Source organism: Trichogramma pretiosum, unplaced genomic scaffold, assembly GCF_000599845.2.
Source record: "Trichogramma pretiosum strain Unisexual culture from Peru unplaced genomic scaffold, Tpre_2.0 scaffold17, whole genome shotgun sequence".
In the NCBI taxonomy this organism is placed as follows: domain Eukaryota; kingdom Metazoa; phylum Arthropoda; class Insecta; order Hymenoptera; family Trichogrammatidae; genus Trichogramma; species Trichogramma pretiosum.
The window spans coordinates 341,753-365,349 of record NW_019641225.1 but is presented as its reverse complement, the minus strand read 5'-3'; the positions used below and the strand labels follow the sequence as shown (position 1 = coordinate 365,349).

Genomic DNA, 23,597 nt, shown 5'->3' with positions numbered 1-23,597 from the left:
AATGGTGTACACAGGAACATATCAGGAAACATTTTTCAATCAATGGCCTTAAAAAAGGCGGTGTCGGTGGCGGGGGGTCACAGAACATCGATGTGTCTGCACTCCACGGCTGCATCACGCGTTCATTTAAAAACCTCGTGCCTCGCGAGCCCTGAGTAGTACTACCCCCCCCNCCCCCCCCCCCCCGTATAGTATGTGCCTAAAGTAATTCGATATTGACTAAATGCCTGCGAGCGTAAACAATCCTTCGGCGCGATGCGTGTATGGTATGGTACCCTCGCTGCTGCGCAGGTTATATTCATTAAAATTCTATCAAAGCGATGGAATCGACGCTGCTGTTGCACTACCGTTGCATCATCGTATACAGCGCGTGTATTATACACGTATATACGCGCTGAAATGCTCGAATTCGAGGGAGAAAAAAAATCGCGAATTTTTCGATTGCCCGCTGCGTGTATGTGCGTATAATGAAATCAAAGCTCGAAAGATCATAAATGATGCGCGACCGATATCTGTGTATACGAGATCTCTCTTTGGTTTTATAGAAACGAAAAAATTGTCAAATTATGGCGAACAAAAATGTTTCGAAAATTCCTGTCCGAAAAGCAAAGAGTTTAAACAAGAAGCGACATTCGTACATACAAATGCATCCGTTCTCGCAGCTATATACTATTTTTCATTTACAAATATCACGCGATCTGCTCTTTACCACGCGTGTACATTCATTATTGTCTGCTCGCTTACATCTGAATCGTCATTATCGTTATTGTTGGCGCAGTGCTGATTATTGGCACGATTGTGCGTATATATCTACAGCCTTATCGAAAGGCGTCGATCGCGCACATACATACCTTCGTATACATGTATATCGGAGCTTTTACTCATCGCGATGGCACTAGACAGAGAGAGAGAGAGAGAGAGGGGGGGAGAAAGGGATTTTATCGCCAAAGGGGGTGCATAGAGGTAGCTCGGCTGCAGCAGCAGCAGCAGGGAGAGCTCTGAAACACGGTACGTCAAGAGAGGTCGGCCGGGCGCTGATTTATGCGACGTTCACGCGCAGAGCCGCGCGAATTTTTGTGTTTTTCCGAGCCAGGGCCTACTATGAAGGCTGCAGCTGCAGCGTCACCGAATCGCGCGCGATGTTTGAGTTAATACTTCGGATGCCTGTGTGTATAAGCTGCATAAGAGACATTGACTCGTGGCCGTAAAAAATATTTCCCAGAGTTATAAAGTAAGTCCGAGCGCTGTATCTCGTACGCTTGATTCATTAGAATCTGCTGGGGAGGATAATTGAGGGAGAAAGAAGGAAAATGAAGTGAGATATTTTTCTTCATCTTTCTCCTATACCTAATAGCACATCGTGATATCAAAGTTTCATTAACGTTATAAATTTCGCTCGAAGAAACGGCGCCCAGCTGCAGCTGAGTAAACGTTTACCATCGGAAAATGATTTTAGGAAAACCGCGAAAACTTCGCGCTATATATATACGATTCCGCAGGTACTTCACGAAATAGGTCATCTAAACACTTCACTTCACAGCCCTTGCGCACTTCGTGTGCCGCAAGTAGATAGATAGATATATAAATGCATAAGCCGAGCACACACACTTATATTTATCTATATTACTTCGAAGCTGCCTTTTACTTCGGATAATATGGCGCAAAAAAAAGTTCGCGTGTGTGCGCTATGTGAGCTTCGCGGGAGCCCGAAGTTTTGGATATAATCGATGCATATAGCCAACTCCTGCAAGCTCGCGAGCTTTTATTCGGAAATAATGAACGACACCCGATCGTAACTTTGGGTTATATTCAAAAAAAACCGCCAAAAAACGTCACTCGCAGGCCGTGCTTCAAGCTTGAATGTTCGCGATCGCATGATATAAAAATCGTTGAAAAAAAAAATGTGATCCCTGTCGATGCACGAGATCTAGTTCTTTAAACAATATGGACGCGTGAAGTAAAAAAAAAAGAAAAAAATTCAATTACATCCGATTCGCGATAAATGCGTACTTTTATTTATCCCGAAACTTCCATACCATCCCGTAGAGCGACTCCGCGCCACAAGTAGGTTACGCCGCTTTACGATCATACGACAGCAAAGACAGCAAAGGGTAAAAAAAGGAAAAAAAAAATTAAATGCGTATGCGTCGGGGGGGTCGGTTTTTATGACAGATACGCGCGTACATGTAATACCGTGAGGGAACTAGCGCAGGGGTATATATAGGCAGGCAGAGGCAGATCGAGATCGAAAACGAAACTGCGTCGTGGTGTGCGCACAGGACTCCACGTGTGAGCGAACGATATATACATACGTAAATGTGTATATTATACATGTGCATCCATGCTGCATCTATGTATCCGTATATATCGATTGTATACCGCTGCTTCGCGCGCGGCTACATTTTCTCTCCTCCTCCCACTGCTGCCTAGTGCTGCTACCACTACCACTATCCTACTACCACTACCACTACTACTTCTTCTTCTTCTTCTTCTTCTTCTGCTTCTCTCCGACGAGCTAGTAGTATACTTCCGCTTTATGTACAGACGGCAGTAAATAACGTTGAAAAGCTCCGAGAGTAGAAAGAGAGAGAGAGGCTATCGCTCGTGATGCTCCTTCTTTTATCTCTCTTTCTCTCTTTCTTGCCGCTCTTTATTGCCCTTTTTCACTGTCTTACTTTTGAGAAAGGGGGAGAGAGACAGCAGAGAGAGAGAGGAGGTAAAGTCGCTTCTTTTTCTGGCCTCTTCCTCCTCCCTTTTATTTTATTTTATTTTTTTTTATATTTCACTTTCTTCCTGTTTTTCTTTAGCCGACCGCGCGCACGGACTTTTCGGATGTACCTCCGCTTCCTTGTGCCACTACTACGGTGGGCTGTTTCTTCTTTCTTTTTTTTTTGTACGACCCTTCCTATATACCCTCGTACCTCCTTCAAATCTCCCATTACCCACAACAAGAGAAATATCACCCGAGCTTCCGGCTCGTCCTCCTCGTCGTCGTCTCTTCGTGATTTCGATTTTTCGCTTGGTTGGCCGATAAATAGCTACTAGGGCGCGCGCGCGCGCCCCAGCCCCCGTGTGTCCCCGACACACACACTACTAACGCATACACACGGCGATATACACCGTCGTCGTCGCGCATGGCGAGCGTTCGAAGTATTCGAACAATTTACAAGCCTCCGGGCCCGGTGAGAGAAGGCATTCTTCTTCTTCTTCGTCTTCTTCAACGGCGGCTGTGGTTGGTGTTGGGTGCGAACTATTAGCAGAAGCTTCTTTCGAAAGTTTAAATAAGAAAACCGATCGCGGGCATTATTATGTGAATACAGTACGCAATGAGCGTTTCGATCGACCTTGAACTCGATTATATAATCGACGATTAATTCCGATGACAAAGAGTCATTTTGTATAATTCAGCTCTCTGTACTCTCGTTCCCTCTATTTTAGTCACGCAGTTACAAACTTCACACGACACGAGGACGATGGGTATAGAGGCGCTCGCAAAATCGAACAGAGGGCCAATGTAGAGATAGCCCTAAGTGTATGTAGATATATGCCGCTGCTGCTGGTACTGCAAGCGAAGCTGTCATCCGAATGAAAGGGGGGAAACGAGCGAGTAGAGGGAAAAATAAAGAGTCGACAGAAATGATGAGGCTTGGACTAATTTGCGGGAACGAGAGCCCGAGAGCTCCGAACCGAACCGAACCGACCGAGAGAGAGAGAGAGAGAGGCAGAGTAAGAGAGATAGCTCGACGAAGGGCGAGCATCCGGCCATGTGCTGCGACTACTACTACTACTACGTATACCCGCGCCACAGGGGAATAGACCATCAAACCGATTGTAATCAGACCGCCCCTCCCTGGACATCCGATTCCCAATGTTTCGCACCTAGCCGACGCCGTTATATATATCCCTTTTCCCTTTCTCTCCCTCTCTCGTTCTCTTTAACCGGACCTTTTATCAACTATCTCTTTTCGGACTTGAAATAAATATAACCGAGCGTTGAACGACTTTAGTTTTTTCTCTCTCGTTCGATTATGTAATATTTTTTGAGATTATACTCGGGTTTTCATTGCAATTTTTAAACAACAATATTTTTACGCTTACTTATAGCCATTCGTATTCATCACCCCCTTTTTACAGGCGCGCGCACCCACACAACCGACGACGTAACTCTCATTTCGCTGCAGCTGCAGCTGCTGCTGCGGAGAAGAAATTCCACGATTTTACTTTGTCACCCACATTTTTTCATCTCATTTGTCTCTCTCTCCCTACCCACTCTCTCTCGCTCTCTGTGCCGTCGTCTCTTTTTCTCTTTCTGAGTTTTATTACACGTGTCTGGTTTTACGGCTGCTTCTGCACAGCATAGTGGTAGAAGCAGTAGTAGAAGTAGTAGTAGTCTAGCCCGAGCTTAGGAGACGCGAGAGTCGTCGTCGTCGTCGTCTTCCTCCTCCTTCTTCTTCTCGACGCCAGGCGTCGAGCTGCCAGACTAGATATAGAAAAGGACGCGTCTCTCGGCAACCAAGCAGCAGCAGCGGCGAGCTATAACTAACTGCCTACTCGCTCGGCCACTAACTCGATTTTCGACTGTAAGCTACGCCCTTTTTATTTTCTTATCGCATTTTCTTAGACCCCCTGCCCGTGAAAGCTTCTTCCCCCGGCGAAAGAAGAGTAAGAAAACCGGCGTATAACCGACGAATTCTAAGCCAGTGAGTATAAGTATACGCATGTTGAGAGAGTAAAAAAAAGGAAAGAGAAAAGAAAAAGGAAAAAAGTTGCAATAAAAGAAATTAGAAAGTGCGCGGGGGTGGGCTGGGTAGAGAGAGAGATTGACAGATTTATCGGCGTACTTTGGCTTCATGATCCGAGCGCTCGAGCCAAAGAGTGAGAGAGTGAAAGAGAACTGGAGCGTGGGAGAGACGCGCCGATATCTTTCAAAGAAAAATACTCGGGCGCGCGCGCGCAAAGTTCAAGCTTACGTACGCGCGATTGATCAATCATTCGTCGAGCTTCGTTTCCTTTCGCGCTGTACATAACTTTATATATCTATTTTTTTTTCTTCTTCTACTTCTTCTTCTTCTTCCTCTTCGCCTCTCTCTCTCTCTCGCTTAACGGCTCTTCACAATCGCATTAAGTTTTGGTGCTGAAAAAGATATCTCCTCGCTCGTCCTCGTCGTCTTCGTCGTCGTTGGAGACATAATAAACATCCGTGTCGGAAAAGAGAGAGAGAGAGAGCTGCTACTGCTGCAAAAGTGGAGAAAGAGGACGTATATATAGTCATATATTTCATACAGAACGTATAGTGTGTATGGTATACACGCGGGCTCTCTCTCTCTCTCTCTCTCGTACCGGTTTGTGTATGCAAGTGATAATAGTCGAGAAGCGTAAAATCAGAGTGAGAGAGGGAGGCAGGGAAGGGGAGGTAGAGGCAACGAAGAGAGAGCGAGAGAGAGAGAGGTCTGGGCTTTCAGCAGCCCTATTAAAATTGCACCCGTTAATTTAGCATCGCATCCCGCTGGGCTACTGCATCTCTCGCTCTCTCTCTCTCTCCCTATATTTATACAGGGCTTTGTTTGTCTTCGCCTCGGTATAAAGGCCCGCGGGAACATAAAGCTACCGAGAGACCTACCTCTTCTACCCAACTGTATGTGTATGTGTGTGTGTGACTCTCTCTCTCTCTCTCTCTCTCTCTCTCTCGCTGTCCCTCGCTGCTGCTATATGTGCTATGTGTCCACGGCAGGTAGAGCATAGCTAGCTGCACACACACACACAGAGCCCAGCGCATGCGCCCAGGTAAACGCGTGTCTATATACCATATACTATATGCACAGAGAGCGAGGCCTATACACGTCGACGACGACGACGACGGGTTGAAAGCTCGACCAGCATTAAAGATGCAATATAGTTAATCTTTGTAATCTTTGCTGCCGAGTCTCTATACCGACTCGACGCCCCTCTCCCCGTATATCTATATGATACATAATATAAGTTTGATCTAATTTTCAGAGCCGCGCCATAGGCCTTAACTTTATACACATATATACCGTATACCGTTTTGTTGTTATTATCGTGCACGACCGCTCAACCTTTTGACGAGCGACGATCATCGTGTATTTATACACACGCTTGTACATATACCTGCTGCTTGTGATTTATTTTTCATTGATTGACGATATATTTGTCTTACGCGTGTGTTTCTTATGCTTTACGTCCAACATTTATACATATAATATATATGAAGTTTAAACTAACTTTTTGAACCTTCTTGTCCGTTTCAGAACACTACCACATATTTGTCGGAGATCTGAGCCCGGAGATCGAGACGCAAACCCTGAGGGAAGCCTTCGCCCCTTTCGGAGAAATCTCGTAAGTTTTACTTACTACTACTACTACCACTTGAAACTCTCACCGCTCGTCCGACAAAGTTGGCCTATAGCGTGGGAGAGACTTGACTCTCTCCATGTAGACGCGTGTGCATATACGACGATGTCGTGCTACTGCTTCTGCTGCTACGGAGGTGGTGGTGGTGCTTTTCCCAACGACGACTAGCAGAGGCAGAGCTAGACTCGCTCGCTTAGCGTACACATAGCCCGAGCGGCGCGTTATATAACACACACACACACATACATGTGCACACTTCACTTAAGCGGCCGCCCCCGGTATACACGAGAACTTGTTTATAGGAATGGACAATCTTGTGCGCGCTTCGAGTTTGTCTAGAGTAGTTTGCGCGGTATATAGGCAGGAGGGCCACGAGATGATGATTTTTTTTTGTCGACGCGACGACGATCTTTCACGGGTCAGCGGATCGTTATGAATATATATAGGGAAACCAGGAGGAGTTGTGCAGCTCCCTTTTCACCGCCCGGTAAGATAGAGAGAGAGGAATAGATATATAATAATGACGAGGCTCGAACTTTCCGACTGTGTGCACACACGTATACGGTATACCAGTCGTAACGAGCTTTAACGACACTTTACTACTTGTGTATATACTCTTCGAGATACACTTTTTATCCGGAGCCCTTTTCCTCCTGTTCTTCTTCTTTCTTTCTTTCTTTCGTACCAATCGAAATCGACTCAACGTTCCATCCTCGTATATATAGTTGCGCACGAAGACTCTTATCTGTCCTTCTTCTTTTTTGCTGCATACCTTGGTTTCGAGCGGTCTTCTAACCTATAATGTTCTAGGCGCGGAGCTTTATGCCGATTTTGAGCGCGTACTGCTGCGGAATTCTTTAAGAACCGAAAAAAGAATCACCGCGCATTTCACAACAATGCCTTGATTTATACAAGTACGTTTACTTTGCCACTTGGAGATTTACAGAAAATGGTACTCTCCATCTAGCGGCGAAGGCTCAAAGTGGCTGAAAACTGGTCTAAATGATCTGAAACGATTGTATTGTCATTTGAAATGCGCGCGATGTTTGTAACACAATTGCAACTGAGAAATATCGCGAAAAACGAATCTAATTAATGACAATGCCCTTTTAAACATTGTAAATAAAGTCACCTTTTGTTCGCGAGTTAATTTTTAATGTTTGAGTACAACAACCAGGGTAATGAACGAGATTCAAGTTCTCTCTCGGACGAGAGGCGTGCCTTTGGGTAAGAAGAGGCTGACGTGAGTGTTTGTCAACTTTAATTAACACAACATAATGAAATCATCGACCTCGAGCTGCATGCATAGCAGGAAATTAAGCCACGTAGAGTAATGTACGCTCATACTTTATGCTGTATACGTGTCTGTTTATATTCATCAAAACTTATACTTGAATTTACACTTGTGCATAATACGTTCATTTCAAGCACAAAGACTGGAAAATCGTGCCGATATCATTTCGCGGTGTATAAGCCGCGAGTAATTTTTCGATCGCTCATTGTTTCATTTGCCGATGCTTCTCGCATTAATCGCGCAGTCGAGGTCTCCGTTACATCACTCGATATCGACACTGCAGTTAGCATATTATATATGTAGCAGCGAGGCTTGGCGCTTTGAGAGAACTTTTCAATCGGCCCCAAACTGGCGCAAATCGTTTTGCGCGTCTTCTTCTCTTTCGTTCTTCTTTTTCTTCGACGCGAACGAATTTTCCTTTTTTTTCCCACTCGCTCTCTCTCTCGCTCCTTTTCGAAGAAAATACTACGTCAATAGGCTCTCGAAGAGTTTCGCTAGCCCAATAGCTAACTAATCAGATTACGCAATTAAAATGTCGTCGCTCGAGCTCGCAAAATCGAGAGTCCTTGAACTTTCTGCGCGCGCGACTATTTCCTCTCTCCCTCTCTTACATTTGCTCCCTCTTCCTCTCCCCGCGCGCAGCCCCTTCGCTCTTCAAAAGTACATACTTCAATTGTAAATACCGAGAGCAAGAAAGAGAGAAAGAGAGAGACAAAGAGAGTTTGTGTTCGTAAATACTAAAAGTATTTACAGCTTTTCGCGAGAGAGCCGAGGCACTATATATCGAGCTTACAACTCGGCAGCCCAAGACCTGCAGCAGCTCTCGGTATGTACACGCGAGGCAGCGGAGAGTGCAGGGCGTTTATGTGTGCATGTGTATATACGTGTATATATGTGTACGTACGATACTTGAATTCTCGTGTAATTAATATCCCACGCGCGCGCGCGCGGCACAGTAGTGTGAATGAAACTCGGCGCGTTGGAGTAGTGCAGTGTAGTAGCTGTATATACGCGGACACATATACACGTACCGCTACTTCTCTCTCTCTCTCTCTCTCTGCAGAGCTGAAATGCAGTCATTAACGCGAAACCTTCCTATTACCAACAAAACTCGAGTGACAAAATCTGCAGTGCAGCGGTATAGCTGTATATATAGTGTGTGTACGAGAGAGAGCGAGCGAGAGAGTTTTTAAAGTCGAGAGGAAACGAGAGGAAAATTGTTAAACGCAAAATGTATATATAACTGCTGCGCTAGCACGCGCTCCCACTCTGTGTGTGTGTGGGTTGTGTAATTTTTTTTTTCTTCGCTCTCTTTTTTTTTTTTTACTTCATTCGCGTTTTGTACTCTTACGTACACGCGGATTTAAGTTGAAAAATACAGTGTGCGCGATACCTGCGGGGCAGTTTGAGAAAAAAAAACCCTCCCGCGTTTTTTTTTTACTCCCGCTCTCCGTGCCTGCTTTGCTTTAAATGCATTTACGATTGACGAGGGATAAGAAGCGGGTTTAAACTGATAAGAAAATAAAATATCGCTTACTTGTGTATACACGCGCCGCAGCGAGCCGCCCCACGAACGAGCTCGCGAAGCTTATACTGCTACACCGTGTGCTGCGGCACAGAGCATTTAAGCTGAAATATTAAAAAGAAAATTTCTGTAAAGTCGATCTCGGAAAAGGGTGTGCGTGTGTGTATGTGTATAATCGTGTATTTCTTGAGCTCCCTTAAAATTTTCCGAGCGATTATTCAATGTAAGCCCGAGCGACACTCGACTGCACGATGTCAGCTGCTTTTTTATCTCTTTTTACTTTTTTTTCTTTAATTACATGTGTGTATTTATTCGTGAATATCTTCTTCTTCTTTTTTTCCTTCCCAAGTTACCAAATCAATTGCTCAGAGTAGTGGGTAGCAGCTGGAGGTAGGTTTTCGTATATACGCCTCGTACGTTGTGTGTATATATATCTTTAAAAAGCTCATGAAATGCTGCCACGCTCGGTTTTCTTCTTTATATTGTTTTATCGGCACACACTCTCGCGCGCGAGCTTTTTCTTTCCAGCCAAGCTCCGCCGCTGCTGTTGCTGCTGCCGTGAGTACGTTTGTGTGTCTGCCGCGTGGTAGTCCTTTATTTTTCTCTTCTTCTTTTTTTTTTTTTTTGCGCCGTGTACGAGCAGCCTAGTAGTAGTCTCCAAAAGCTTTTCACTCTACGCCTGCCTGCCTGACTACTTTTTTTTTCTTCTTCTTCTTCGTTTTTCTCGTCATCGTCCTTCGCTTACCTTGTCCTCCTCCTCCTCCTCCTCCTACTCTTTTTACTTGTACTTATACGAACTTTTTCTCATTAACTTCGCTACATACACGGTATATAAATAAAAAAAAGGAACGAAAAGCTCGAGCAAAAGAGTATACACACACACACACACACACACATAGTGAGCAATTAAATTCTACTTTGATATGCGATCGCGCGCCGTTGATGGTGGTGGCGGTGGCTCGCACGAGGGATACATTTCGTCGATCGCATGCGCGTCGGATTCGAGAGACCCGATGTTTCGAATGTACTCGCCTCGATTAATTTGCCGTATTTAGAGATGATGTGCTGCTGCTGCTGCTGCTGCTGGCTCAGAGCTTGAACGAACCGAGCGCAAACGGGTGGAGGAGGGAGTCGAAGGATGAGGAGGAGGAAATCGAGAGAGAGAGAGAGAGAGAGAGCTGCATTAAGAGTACGGGGGATATTCTTTCTGACCGCAAATCCCACAGCAGCGCGGCTGATTAGCTTTGCCCGGGGCTAGTATAGTGGCTACACACACACACATACACATTCACCTCGCGTTCATTGCGCGCTTATATATATACGAACGAAGAGGCGGAGGCGGCGGCGACGGCGATATCAGAAAGCCGAGGTCCGCTTTGATGAGTGCCTTGGCTCGCCTCACACCCCTCCCGTCGGGGCGCGCGCGCGCCCATATACACGGTGACGATATATACCTGTGTACGTGTGCGCACACACATACACACATACATACACCCGCACCCCCGTGTATAAAACACACACGCGTACTCGTACATAGACGAGTGCGCGCGCCGATCAATTATACAAGCGCGCCGCAAAATTGCCGCGTCCCCAGATACGGCTGATCCGCTTTCGACATGCGATCGCGTATATACACACAGGTATACGCTCGACTATGTGTGTGTGTGTAAGTGTACATACGTACCTTCAACAGCAGCAGCAGCAGCAGCAGCAGTTCGTTCGTCGCCACCCTCTCCCTCAAATGCATGCGGCCAGACGATTTACGCTGCCTCGTCCCGTGGGTTAATACACGCGGGCGCGCTGTGTGTGTGTGTGTGTGTGTACTGTATATGCGAGGGATAGAGAGCTGCCATGTATGTTTATTATGGCGTTCGTTGACCATCGCCTGCACATACACACATATACCGTGTATAAGCGTGTAACACAGCGCTCGAGCTGCGAGATTTTGAGCCGTGCAGCTGCTAGTAATAAACGCGTGTAGCGAGAAAACGAGCGAGAGAGAAAAATATTTAAACCGAAGTCGCTTAGGTCATATTTTTTGTAATTGTTTATATCCGACGTGACGGTGTAATTTTATTATTTATCAAAATGAGGATAGAAATGGTCAAGACTTTTTAAATATTTATGGAGTATGACACAGTGATTATATTACCTCGTGCTTTGCCTTGACTTATATCATCTTATTTTCAGTTAGCCACTTGCAGATTTACTGAAATAAAGGCAACCGCCATCTAGCGGCGGAAGCTCGCAGTAACATCATCGTATTCAAAGTAGTTAAACAAATAGTCATTATTGGGGTTATTCAAAATGCCCTCGATATTTGTCATATAATTGTAATAGAAAAATTGCCAAAAGTAAGCGAATCAATGATGATGTATTGTTATAGCCGTATTCGCCTTCGACTCGCACCGTAGCCACTAGTTTTGTAGAAAAAGCATATTCGCACCGCCGTGGCATATTATTGGAATATTTTAAATGGGCATTTTTTATTTGTCGAGTCAAAGTTATAAATGTTGAGCTTCTCCATAAGGGTATTAACGCTCCCGGGCAGCAATTGTTTGTTACTTGAATTTTGAAGTGAGAATTAAGTGCAAATTTCTTAATTTAGTCGTTGCCGCGAGGTGTCTATTCCGACAAGTCAATTAAAATATAACTGTCACTCTTCATACTCGCAAGATTATGTATTGTTTATGCAATCCATATCTCTCTCGCTCTATTTAGGTGGGATAATTTATTCATCAGATAAAAGTTGAGAAGCTTACCTCTCATCATACGCGCTCTCGTCTGAGTAAAAATCGCTGTTAAGCTAAAACACCGCAGCCGTTTGCGGCAAGTCGGTTTATTCGCGCTCGCGCGCTTTTATATTGTTTATAAATTGATGAATACATTGGCCTCCTTTCATTGAATATCAATTAGTACGAAAAACAGATGAAACCGTCAAGTTGATTTTTTTTTTCAAGCATCGGGTTAAAATTTCATCGATTTGTTTTCTAACAAACGACGATCCTCTTTTGTTATTTTCGGCGAGCGATAGGGAATATTGAATTTCATATGTGTGTGTCGAAATCGATCGAGCGAAAAAAATCTGCCATCTGTAACATCGACGCGCTTTCGAGGATATTTACGAGTGTGTGTGTGTGTGTGTGTGTGAGTATAAGCGTATATATATACGTGTGTTTTCACAAGTACGAGTTTTCTCTGAATCGCTGAAGTCTCAAAAAAGAAAAAAAAAGTCGAAATGGTACTTGAAAAAACATTCAAAACCTTGGGAGTCGAATAATTTTTCGCGTATCATCGTCTTTTCCTCGAGTGTGTACTCGAAAGAATTCGTGTAATATTTTTCCTCTCGAGGACAATATAATTTCAAAAAGAGAGAGTCGCAGTGAAGAAAATTATCGGTATTTTAGCCAAAGCTTCGATGATTGAGCTTTATGTGTGTCTTACTTTTGGATCAGAGCGGTTGATAGTTCGATCGAGCTTGTACAGGGCGAAGCAATTATTTTATAAAGTATGCACAGTAAAAAATATTCGTAAATTTTAAATGCTTTCAATGAATGTTTGTTACACAATATTCGAGTAGCCATTTTTGAGTAGCTATGTATCAAGAACTGAAGCCAGCGTGTTAAGAATTCCACGTACATTACTCTCTTTCAGGTAGTAGTTCATAAGTTGCCGTTAGATGGCGTATGAACGAATTTTTGCAAAGCAAAAGAGAAAAGCGCAGATTTAGCTTCAAGTAAGAGCAATATTATCACGCCATATTATCATTTCAATGCACTCATTATGGATATTTGTTGATCGATAGAGAAATTCAATATTTACTGGATATCACATCAAAGTCCTACTTGAAAAAATACTTTCCATACTCCAATTAAATTTTCAAAGCAGAAAATGTTTACAGTATATTTGTGATCGAACATCAGATTTTAATCGATGAACTTTATCTTTCTCTCTGTCGACTCACAATCGTAGAAACACACAGTTAAGTGCGATGAATTAACGTTATATACCACAATCGACGATGCCTCTAATCCGCGCGCTAAACAGGATATATTCAAAGCGAAGGTCTGCTCCGAGGCGAATCGTTAAAAGTAGTACCGTTAGTTGAAAGCCGCTCGCTCGCGCGTCTGGAATCTCGAGAGGCGATCATGTTCTCCGGTGTACTTTATTTTTCTCCCCTCTCCCGGCTCTCTCCTCTAATTGGAATTTCACGGCTGAGAGGAGCACGTGGAAAACGAGAGAGAGAGAAAGGAATTAGAGGCGGATATGCTATCTTCGTTGTTCAACTATTATTTCACACCTGTGCGCTGTGTGGAGCTCTTAAGCGGGTTGCAGCGCGCGCAATCATCGTTAAAATATCTTCTTGTTAAAAATGCACGCTTCTTGCTTTCGTCTCTGAACTTGGAAATAAACTAAATAAAATTACTAAATTGTCATCCTTCAAGTTGAGAAAGTATATATCACGTGTATGCGCTATATATATGTATAGAGCCACACACCGGCTGGCGCGTATACATGGAGCTTTTCTGGATTGGTATTCATCGAAGCGTTTCTAAAGGTTCATCCGACGTGTCGTCGTCGTCGTCTTCGTCTTCGTCGTCCTCCTCGTCTTCGGATGAGATCAAGTTTTACCTTCCTGTATTCGGTGCTCGCGCTTGCTGAATTTCACTCACCATCGTTCTCTCTTTTTCGAGATCAGACTCGTCACGCCACGGTGTGAGTGCGAGAATATATATGTATACGTGTGTGTGTGTGTGCGCGAATGAGCCCGAGAGGCGAACGAGAGCGAGGAAGAGAGAGAGAGAGAGACAGAGAGCACGTGGTTGCCAGCGAAACGCGAAAAAGATATGATTTCAAGCGCACGGAGAGAAAGAGAGAGAGAGGAGGAAAAGTTACCACGCGAGTGAAAAGTTTGAGAGCGGAAATTTTTGGTGGTCGTGCTCTGCCGCCGCCGTCGCTTCTGCTGCTGCTGCTGCTTTACTCTCAATGAGAATATTAAGGCACGTGGATTCCACAGCACGGCACGAAAGAGATAGACGAGAAGAAAGAAGAGAGAGAGAGGGAGGAGGAGGGAGCTAGAAAGCTCGGGGAGATTTCTCCGCGCTGACATATAATCGTTCAAAGTACTATAAATCTCGGAATGTCGGAAAAATTCAAATATCGAATACACACACACATATATAGTGCGCTGCACCTCCCGTTAATTTCACCCTTCACGAAGTATTCCCGAATAGATAGATATACCACACAACACATATCTATCCATAGATACCTGCCTGCGCGCGCTAAAAGAAAACTTGTTATAAAATGAAATATTTCAATTCCATAGCTCATCTTTTCTAATCAAAATGTCGTCTCGTTGCGACGCTCGCTCTATATATGTATGTGTGTGTACGTAGAAAGTAACAAAGAGAGAAAAATAAAAAAACGAAAAACTATTTTCTCGCTCTCGAGATTTATTAAAGCTATACACGTAGACGGCCCCCACGTACACACATACACATACTCACACACGTATGTATGTATGCCGAGTCACAGGAAGCTAATTGAAATCCACGAAGCAGAAGATACTCGGATACAGGCCAGAGAGAGGGTATATACGACGTCGAGAAAAAACGAGCAACAGCATGTGCGGCGGTGGCGAGGGAGAGAGAGAGAGAGGAAGAGAGAGGAAAAGAGAAGCAAGAGGGAAGTTATACCTCCGGAAATAGCCACAGATCTGCTTGGTAGCAGTGGGCAAAAGCTAACGAGAAAGAGGGATAGTGAGAGAGAGAGACAGGGATGGGAGAGCTGTGGTGGTATGGGGGTTATGTGTGTGCAGTGTGTGTAGGTCTCGAGGTAAAAGGATATTTGAATTTTGTGATACGGAAATATACCGCTATATATATACTGCCCGAGAGAGGGTCTCGCCCTCCCGGCACTGTACACGTCTCGTTTCTCTTTTTGTCTATGCTCTCTTGTATGATATTTAAAATCACCCCATCCCACTACTATTACTACCACTACTACCACCTACCTACCTACTCTTCGCCTTTGGTCGCGTGAAACTCCATATCCGCTGCTGCACGAGGTATATAGCCACTCTCCGCAGCCGCGTATACGTACCACTGCTACTCACGTGACTGAGTACTATATGAGTAGTACGAGTCAGGCTTTGATCCGACTGTGCCTTTCATTTCCGCATTCTCATAACGCCGCTTCACGGGGCCCGCACCCCCAAACGCTCGTATCGATTTTTTGTCCGTGCAACAACGTCTTGGATATATATCGTATCGACATGTCTAGCGTGTAAATATTTTCGAAAATGCGTCTTATATACTCTTCTGCGTCAACGCCAGTTAACGCCGAATCGAGAGAACTTGTGTGAGTGTATGGATCTTATATATCTATAGTCCTGCGTACTTTTGCCGTGGGCTAGGATAAAGATCTACAACCCCCCGGCCCAAGCTCAAGCTCGACTCTCTCTCTCACTGGCAGTGGTCGTCGTTGTCGTCGTCTCCTCGGCACACAGGCAAAGTTATGGTCGTTTGCAAACTAATCGAGCCGCGACGCTTTTCTACAGGATGTCGAAAACTTTCAAAAGCTGTCAACGCAGCGCGCGATCGCTGATTCTCCAGTTCTCTCTCTCTCACTCGGCCTTTCTTTCATTCTTCCTCCTCTTCTTCTTCCTCTGTATTCTCGTCGTTTATCATGGGCCTCGCTTCGCTATATATCGCTCGCGAGAAAGAGAGAAAAAAAAGAGAGATAAAAAAAAAAGGTAAAAGGAGTAAAAGTCGCACGCGACAACAGTATAGCGGCGGGGACTCTTTCAATAAACTTTTCTTTTTCTAAAACTATTTCGCTGAAGAGCAGTGACGGCACACGATCATATCGAGTTTACGCCCGATACAATGAGAGAGCAGTAGTAATAGCAGTAATGGCAGTAGCAGTTGTAAGATCGAGCTAAACTTCTGGGTCGCGAGTATATAAAACGGCTGATTCGTCGCTCTCTCTCTCCGTTCCACTATGACAATTTGTATGGAAATAAATAGGACTCGGGAGCCTCAAACTCGCTCCAAGGGTCTCGCGCTGGAATCATTGATATTATCGCTGCGCGGATCGTCCATATCCTGCCGAAAACAAAAGCTATATACGAGAAAGAAGTAGTATAGAAGAAGTAGAAGAAGAAGAAGAAGAAGTTTGACGAAAAAAAAGGCCGAAAGATAAAGAGTAAAGTAGAAAGGGTAGATAGAGACAGAGAGAACGAAGGGGGGGGGGGGAAAAAAGAAAGCACTAAAAGTAGTAAGGTAGAGTCGAGACTAGGAGCAGCTAAAGGCAGCTCTCTCTCTTCTCGCGAGCAGAAGCAGTAGTAGGACGATATATATCTATATACATAAAGTACGAGGCAAAGTTGAGGCAAAACGAGCCCCAAGCGACTAAAAACTCTCTCTCTCTCCTCTACCTTGGAGGACCGTTGTGTTGCTGCAGCAGCAACGGCCTCAACACACAGATATATATAATATTATAACGAAACGCGCAGCAGCAGCGAAGGCAACGCCGCCAGCTCCACACCGTCTCTCTCTCTCTCTTCGGTATATTAAAATTTTGGGAAACTTTTTAATCTTTCCCAGTAGTTAAATATTAATAATGAAATCTCGCATACATACACTCATACACACACAGAGGTGGAGAGCAACGCGAGGAGGAACGAGGGTTTGCCCCTGCGTGTGTATGCGTGTGTTTTTTATTATTCCTTTCAGCTCCCGAAGCTATTTCACGTGTACGCTCGCGCGCGCGTTTGCAATTTCAGCTAAATTAACTGTACGGCACTGATCTGAAAGAAGTGCACGCGCAATTTTTTTCCTTTTTTTTTTTCATTCCGTCGAGTAAATATACTCACGGAGCTTTGTGCAGCCGAAAATTTGGCAATTTTTTTCCATGTATTTTTTTTTATTCACGTGGGCACATACACTTTCTGCGGGACGAATCAATTGTTGGTGGGACTAAAAAGGATATAGAAGCAAAGCTCTCTCTCTCTCTCTGTTGTATATACACACGTTGTTGGGTTACTATGTATATGCAAAAGCTCGTAACCCCGTATACACGTATACGCGTGTACATCTACTTACCTTTTTGCACGAGCCTCATAAATGCGCATATGCGCGCAGCCCAGCTATACGTCTGTGTATGTGCATGTACGTGTGAGGGTTAGCGGGGATCTGTGTAGTATAGAGTCGCCGCCGCCACCACCGCCGCAAAAGTGCAAAAGGTTTTTCCCACGCTCTAGTGGTAGTAACGACGCCTCCGTGCATCATAAGTTAAGAGCCCCCAGCCTGGCGCAGCGCAGCACGGCGCATAGCTAGTACACACGAACCCACCCGCTACTACCTACCTACCTACTTCCCAGCGACTTTGTGGCGCGAGTAGTAGTGCACATAGGGCATATAAGAGAAGAGGATGAGAGCAGCAGCAGCAGCCAGATTTAGAATCTCTCACTCTTGCCTCTGATATAAATAGCCCAAGGAAGGAGTGAGCGAGAGAGAGAGAGGGAAAATACGTCGGCGTAAATCTCTCCAACTTTGATTAAAGTCCGAGGAAAAGTGGAAATTTGCTTTGAAGGAGTCCGAGAGAGATTTTTCTCTCTCTCTTCTTTTCCTTTTTTTTTGAATGAAAAAAATTTTATTTGCACTTTGTGGCACGCGCGCGCGGGCAGAACTCGCGGGCGAGCGAGCACTACACTCGCACGCATGTGTGCTATGTGTGGATGTTGCGATGCGGCGTCAAAGCGCAAAAGCTAGCGCAGCAGCTTAGCCTCGCGTCGGTTTTCTAATTACTTTAAAGTAAGACATGGAACTGCGTATACATGTTACAGCGGAAGGGGGTACGAGTCGCTCTTTTTTTTATTTTCTTCGTCTTCTTCTTTTTCTGGCGCCACGCAGCTACAGCGGCCAGGTGTTTTCATTCAGGATTTAAGTAATCTAAATGGATTTGTTTATGCTTAGCTCCTTCGTTTTTACTTTAACTTCTTTTTTTTCTCGAGGCACGATGTATAAATGGATCGAAAAACAGAGCGTAAAACAGCATCTAGAGCTTCCAGTGGAAATGGAAACGCAAGCAGCTGTATACGCACACGTATATATTAATACGCGTGTGTGTATGTGTGCAGGCGCACGTAAACTCGCGCAAGCTCCACCATATACATACAGACGCGAGAAAAGCCACTATTCAAGCACAAAAGCCAAGGCGAGCTTTGGCTCAGCAGCAGCAGCAGCGCCAGGAGTTGAGATTCCAACCGAGATATGAACAGCCCTAAATGCACCGCTTATACACTCTATTACTTCAGCAGACACATTCTCTCGTTGCTTTACCCAATGACTATATATCGTATATATGCTTTCGTGAAAAAGGAGCTGGAGTTGAAGTAAAAAAAAAAAAAAAACCGGTCAAAAGGGAGAAACTCGCCGCGGCATATCTCACGCGATTTAAATATTAAATAACGACCAGCGTGCGCGAGCAGCACAGCACGCGGGGCTATGTGTGTGTGTGTGTGTGTGTGGGTTGCAGCTATAATATATAAAGCACGTAAAAAATTACACTTGCCCTCCGGAGAAATTCAAAAAGTGTTGAGAACACTTCATTACTAGTAAATGAATGCGGACCTAATGTACACATAAAATGTGTAACCTACTTGAAGACTCGTTTAATTCTCTCGGCTTTCAACCGCGACCACTGCTGCTGCTGCTGCTGCTACCGCCGTCGTCGTCGTCGTCGCCGCCGCCGCTGTTCTTGGGTAATGTTCCATAAAAATTGAACTCATTACTCACACTCTAGAAATCACTCGCGCGCCCTGGCGGTCGTCGCCCGCACACCCCCTCGGCGCGGCACCGCACACGAAAAAAAGAAGGACACACGCCGTTATAGTAGCCGAGCGCCCGTTAATGTATAATACAAAACACAGCGAGTCGAGGCCAGCAAAAAAGAGAGAGAGTGAGGAAAAAGGGGCACCAAAAAAAAATGAAAAAAAAAAAAAAACCAGAAAGAGTAGCGAGACTCGAGCTTGGCTTTTAAATTCGGCAAGTTGAGATTATGCGCGCGTGAAAAGAGAGCGACAAAAGTACGCGCTAATGAGACGCGTGAGCGGCATGAGTGAAATAAACTTTTTCTCCTCGCGCGCCACTGCTGGCCGCTGCCACTGCTGCTGCTGGTAAACGTAATGTTATTAATGCGTACAAGCTGTTACATTATTATGCACACGCGCGCGACTGCTGGGCTGCGCCAAAGCAAGCAAGCGAGCAAGCACAAAGTTTAAAATCGGACTCATTAACAACCACGATTGTAACAAAAAGAGAGAAAAAAAGGGAGAAAAAAAACGGAAAAAGTAAAAAAAAAATATTAAAGCGGAGGGAAAGGGGGGGGCTCTTTTTGCACGTCACGCGGCAGATCAAAAAGTTTACACGCCCGCGCGAGCACACACACACATCCACACGTATATAAGCGACAAACTTGCGAGCGCCGCATCGCTTCTGACTCCCTCTCCCTTGCTGATACGCGCGCGGTCAACTGATTTACGGCACCCTTCAAGATTATCACTGTATATACGTGTGCGTATATATATTATATAGACGGTGCAGCCAAGGGAAGCTGGACACGGTCGTTGGCCCCTCGAAGCTATATATATACGCGCGTACACACACACACACACATAGTTAGTCGTCATACGTGACTGCAAGGGACGTTATATACGAGTACACGCGATGCGAGGCAGTCTTCCAGAGGTTGTGCAGCTGCAGCAGCAGCGGACCGACGCGTATTTATAATCCTTCGCGACACGCGCACGACGACGACGACGACGATGAATTTGCTTGCGATCGTGGAAAAATACCTTTTTCGAAAAACGATATTTCTACACGATTCCCTTTTTTTTTGTAACTTGTCTCATGTATTTCCTATGGGTTAGTTTTTTACTGGGTTCTGGGCTTTTTTTGAAAAATTCAGAATCTATTTTGAAGTAATACGGTGTAATAAATCTTATGATACAAGCTCGAAAAATTTTACGGGTTATCGAACTTATTTTGCGCCTCGCATCTCTTGCGATTTGGATTCAAATTGTCTTGATTCATTGTGCTTCTTTGTCCCCGATAGAAATTAGACAAGTTTTCAACTACTTTAAATACCAAAATACAACTTTGAGCATCTGCCACTAGTTGGCGAATACCTTGATTTGTAAATCTGCAAGTGAAAAAGTAAAAATAGTTGTATATGAGTTTTCATTCTAATAAACTTTTTGTTTTGGGTAGGGTTTGAGTTGTTTTCATTCTAAGAAACTTTTTTGTTAGCCAAAAATTAACCATGAAACACTGAGAATTTCCACCAAGTGTTTGAAAGCTGCTATAATATGAGTATCAATCAATAAATTATTTTCAAGAAATGAAGATAATTGCTTTTGTTTTGGGTTACGTTAATTTTTCACGGCGTGAAATAGAAATTATTCGAATGTAAAATAGTAAAAGACTGACGACTCGACACAGAGCTGGCAATCCTTTTTTTCCACCGAGCATAACCAAAAAGACGCTTGTATCGCAATGTTAATTTGTATGCCTCGCAGCAAACGAAGTAATTATTTGTGATCAATGACGCTCAATCAAAGTACCCTTAATTATCCCCGCTAGAAAGGACATTTGAAAATTGTCGCGTACACGCGCCCGCGAGCAGGGCAATTTTTTACATGGAGGGAAAGAGAAGAAATCATTCGAATGAAAAATAATCAAACGCGCTACTCACGATTCTGTTTTTAATTTTTTTTCTCTCTCTCTCATATTTTCTGTGCGCAACTAAAAGCCCGTCGATATCGCAATAATAATTTATGTATTGATACGGTTGTGTAATGACTCTCTCTCTCTCTACCTGTCTCTGTGCTTGGGTGTGCTTGTTTGTGCATGACGGATCGGAAAAATTCTCTCGCTCGCACGTATATATATTTGCCTCATTAAGTCGGAAAACGTGCAATATAATGAGCGCCATAATATTAATTTCAATATTCATATATACGCGTACGAATATAAATCCAAAGTGAATTTGTAATGTATGTGCTTGCGCGCGCTAATGCCCGTGGGTTGATAGTGCAGTGTGTAATGGTACTTACTGGCAATTCTCATTAATGCTTCAAGTGAGCATTCGTTACACAAATTAAAGGGCCTTATATATTATATATACAGAGAGAAGCGAGGTGCGTTTTTGCATTCCATCTCGAAAGTATATTACGATACACGCACAAAGGAAAATGTTAATTTTCCCCAACGATGCAGACAAGGCATCGCTGCTGCTGCTGCCGCCAGTGTATATGGAGTACGAGAGGGCAGGCGGCTCGAATGGATTAAAATAATTCACTTACAGTTGGGTAAAGGCTTTCAGATCTTCCCTTATCCACTTTCCTTTTGCCAGCCGGGCGAGCGAGAGGCTCTGGCGCACGCTCGAGAGCGAGAGAGAGGGGAACACGTTACAACTACTTAAGAAGTTGCGTCTTCCTCGCGGACAAAATCCTCACCGACGACGTTTCAGCTTAATAGTTGTGCGCGCCCCGACTACGACGTCGACGACAACCAAAGTCGCCCGCTATACGTGTATTATATATATTGTATTTATTATATGGGCTGGATCACGTCAGACGTGATACAATCAGAAAAATGGGATACAAATTACTAAGCGTGCTCCTTGGAAGAGTATTTTGAAAAATGTAAATCCTCAAAATGGCTACGGTACCGTAAATTTTTCAGAATTTCCATACCTTGAGAGTTTCAGCGTTGATTTTATGATAGACCAATCATTACCCTTGATAAATATGAACATATATTTGAATGAAATGAGCTTATTTGAAAGATACACAAGATATCTTATTTTATTCCATAAACTACCCAAGAAATTCAGAAAAACTCATGGATGTAAATAATCTTTAAAGCAAAAATGAACGTAAAGGATTAAAATAATTACTTAAATTTAAACATTTCAACTGAAAATAAATACTTTAAAGCTGGTTTAGTTTCTAAGTCAATTGGATGAAAAATGAATTGAAATTCGATCATAACTATAATGTCAACTTCCCCCCATAGATGGCGAGTATCTTTTTCTGTAAATCTGCAAGTTGCAACAGGAACATGTAGATTAAAGTAAATACACTCAATTTTCAACCCGTTCCTTTGTCGCATCACGAGTTGACGCGATACACTTCGTATACACCTACGAGAAAGCAGTAGCAGCAGCAGTAGTAGCAGCGACTAAAAAGAAAGGAGGAGCGCCGATGTATCTTCACTACTTCGAGATCGATCGGCTTGTAAGGAGAGACGACGACGGCAGCGTCGTCGCCGCCGAACTGCATATCTATATATATCTATACCGCAGCAGCAGCAGCAGCCGAGCACTTTATTTTCAATGATCTCGCTAACCAACGTTTACTTTTCATTAACCGCGCGCGCGCGCGCCGTTTGCCGTTGAATGATTTTTTTTCCTCTCCTTTATATATAATCGCGAGATTGTGTTTACCGTCTTAATGATTGAAATGACCGACGAGTTGTCTCCTCTTGCTATACGAAAGTTATATAATGTACATGATTTTTGGCGCAGTTGTAAATTTAATTTTGTCGATCGAGTGTAGCACGTTTGCCTTGTAAAATATTTGCCCCGAGTATAAATTTTGAACGACACACTGACCTCGTAGCGCCTGCCACAAGCTGTCGCGCGCTTTAATTGTTGGTACATAGATGTAACAAAAGCTGTTTTTTTTTATTCTCTCTTTTATATCAAATATCTATTTATCAAATTGACCATGAATAGAGTACGCACGGAGAAAAAAAACGAGAGAGAACCCATAATGTTGCAAAAAGCTTTTTCACGGCGGTATAAATTCCGACACTGAATTAAATTGAAAGGGTACAAGGGGCCTTTAATCAAGAATATGGTCATATTCATTGTCCTACGACCAGGGCGAAATATTGCACTCGGCGCATGGCCAAAATCGAAATCCCTCCCCTCTGCCTCTCTCTCCCCTTTTTGGAACGTGTATACAAGCGCTTGATTTTTTAGAAAATTTGCATTCCTCGCAACGCTCCAACCTAGTTGTCCGCGTCGCGCTCCGTGTGTGTGTGTGTGTGTGTTTGGAGCGAATGTTATCAGACTTTTTGAAAAATTTAAAAGTCTGAAACTTTGAGAGATAGAGGGTAAAGGAAAGGAAAGGAAAGGAATCACGTTGGCACGTTCGCGCGCGCAAACGGAAAAATAGAAGCGAATGTTGACTCGTGAGGAACAAAATGAGATAAAACATAAGGAAAGAAAAGTAGAGAAGTTTATACGAGAAAAGATTTGTTTTTCTTATTAAATTTGCTGACAATTTGCAATTAGAGCGTCTTCTGGTTTCGGAAAAATTAGTCGAAATCG

At 44.0% G+C, this 23,597-nt stretch overlaps 1 protein-coding gene across 4 annotated transcripts in view; it reads left to right on the top strand.

Moving 5' to 3' along the window:
- The window catches only part of LOC106649265 (nucleolysin TIAR), a 497,287-nt gene that overhangs the window by 380,505 nt on the left and 93,185 nt on the right, over positions 1 to 23,597 (top strand). For all 4 annotated transcript variants that reach the window (XM_014366573.2, XM_014366574.2, XM_014366575.1 and 1 more), the window contains one exon: positions 6,270 to 6,357. In XM_014366573.2, coding sequence (XP_014222059.1) covers positions 6,270 to 6,357 — 88 coding nt within the window. The remainder of the gene's footprint in view (positions 1 to 6,269; positions 6,358 to 23,597) is intronic.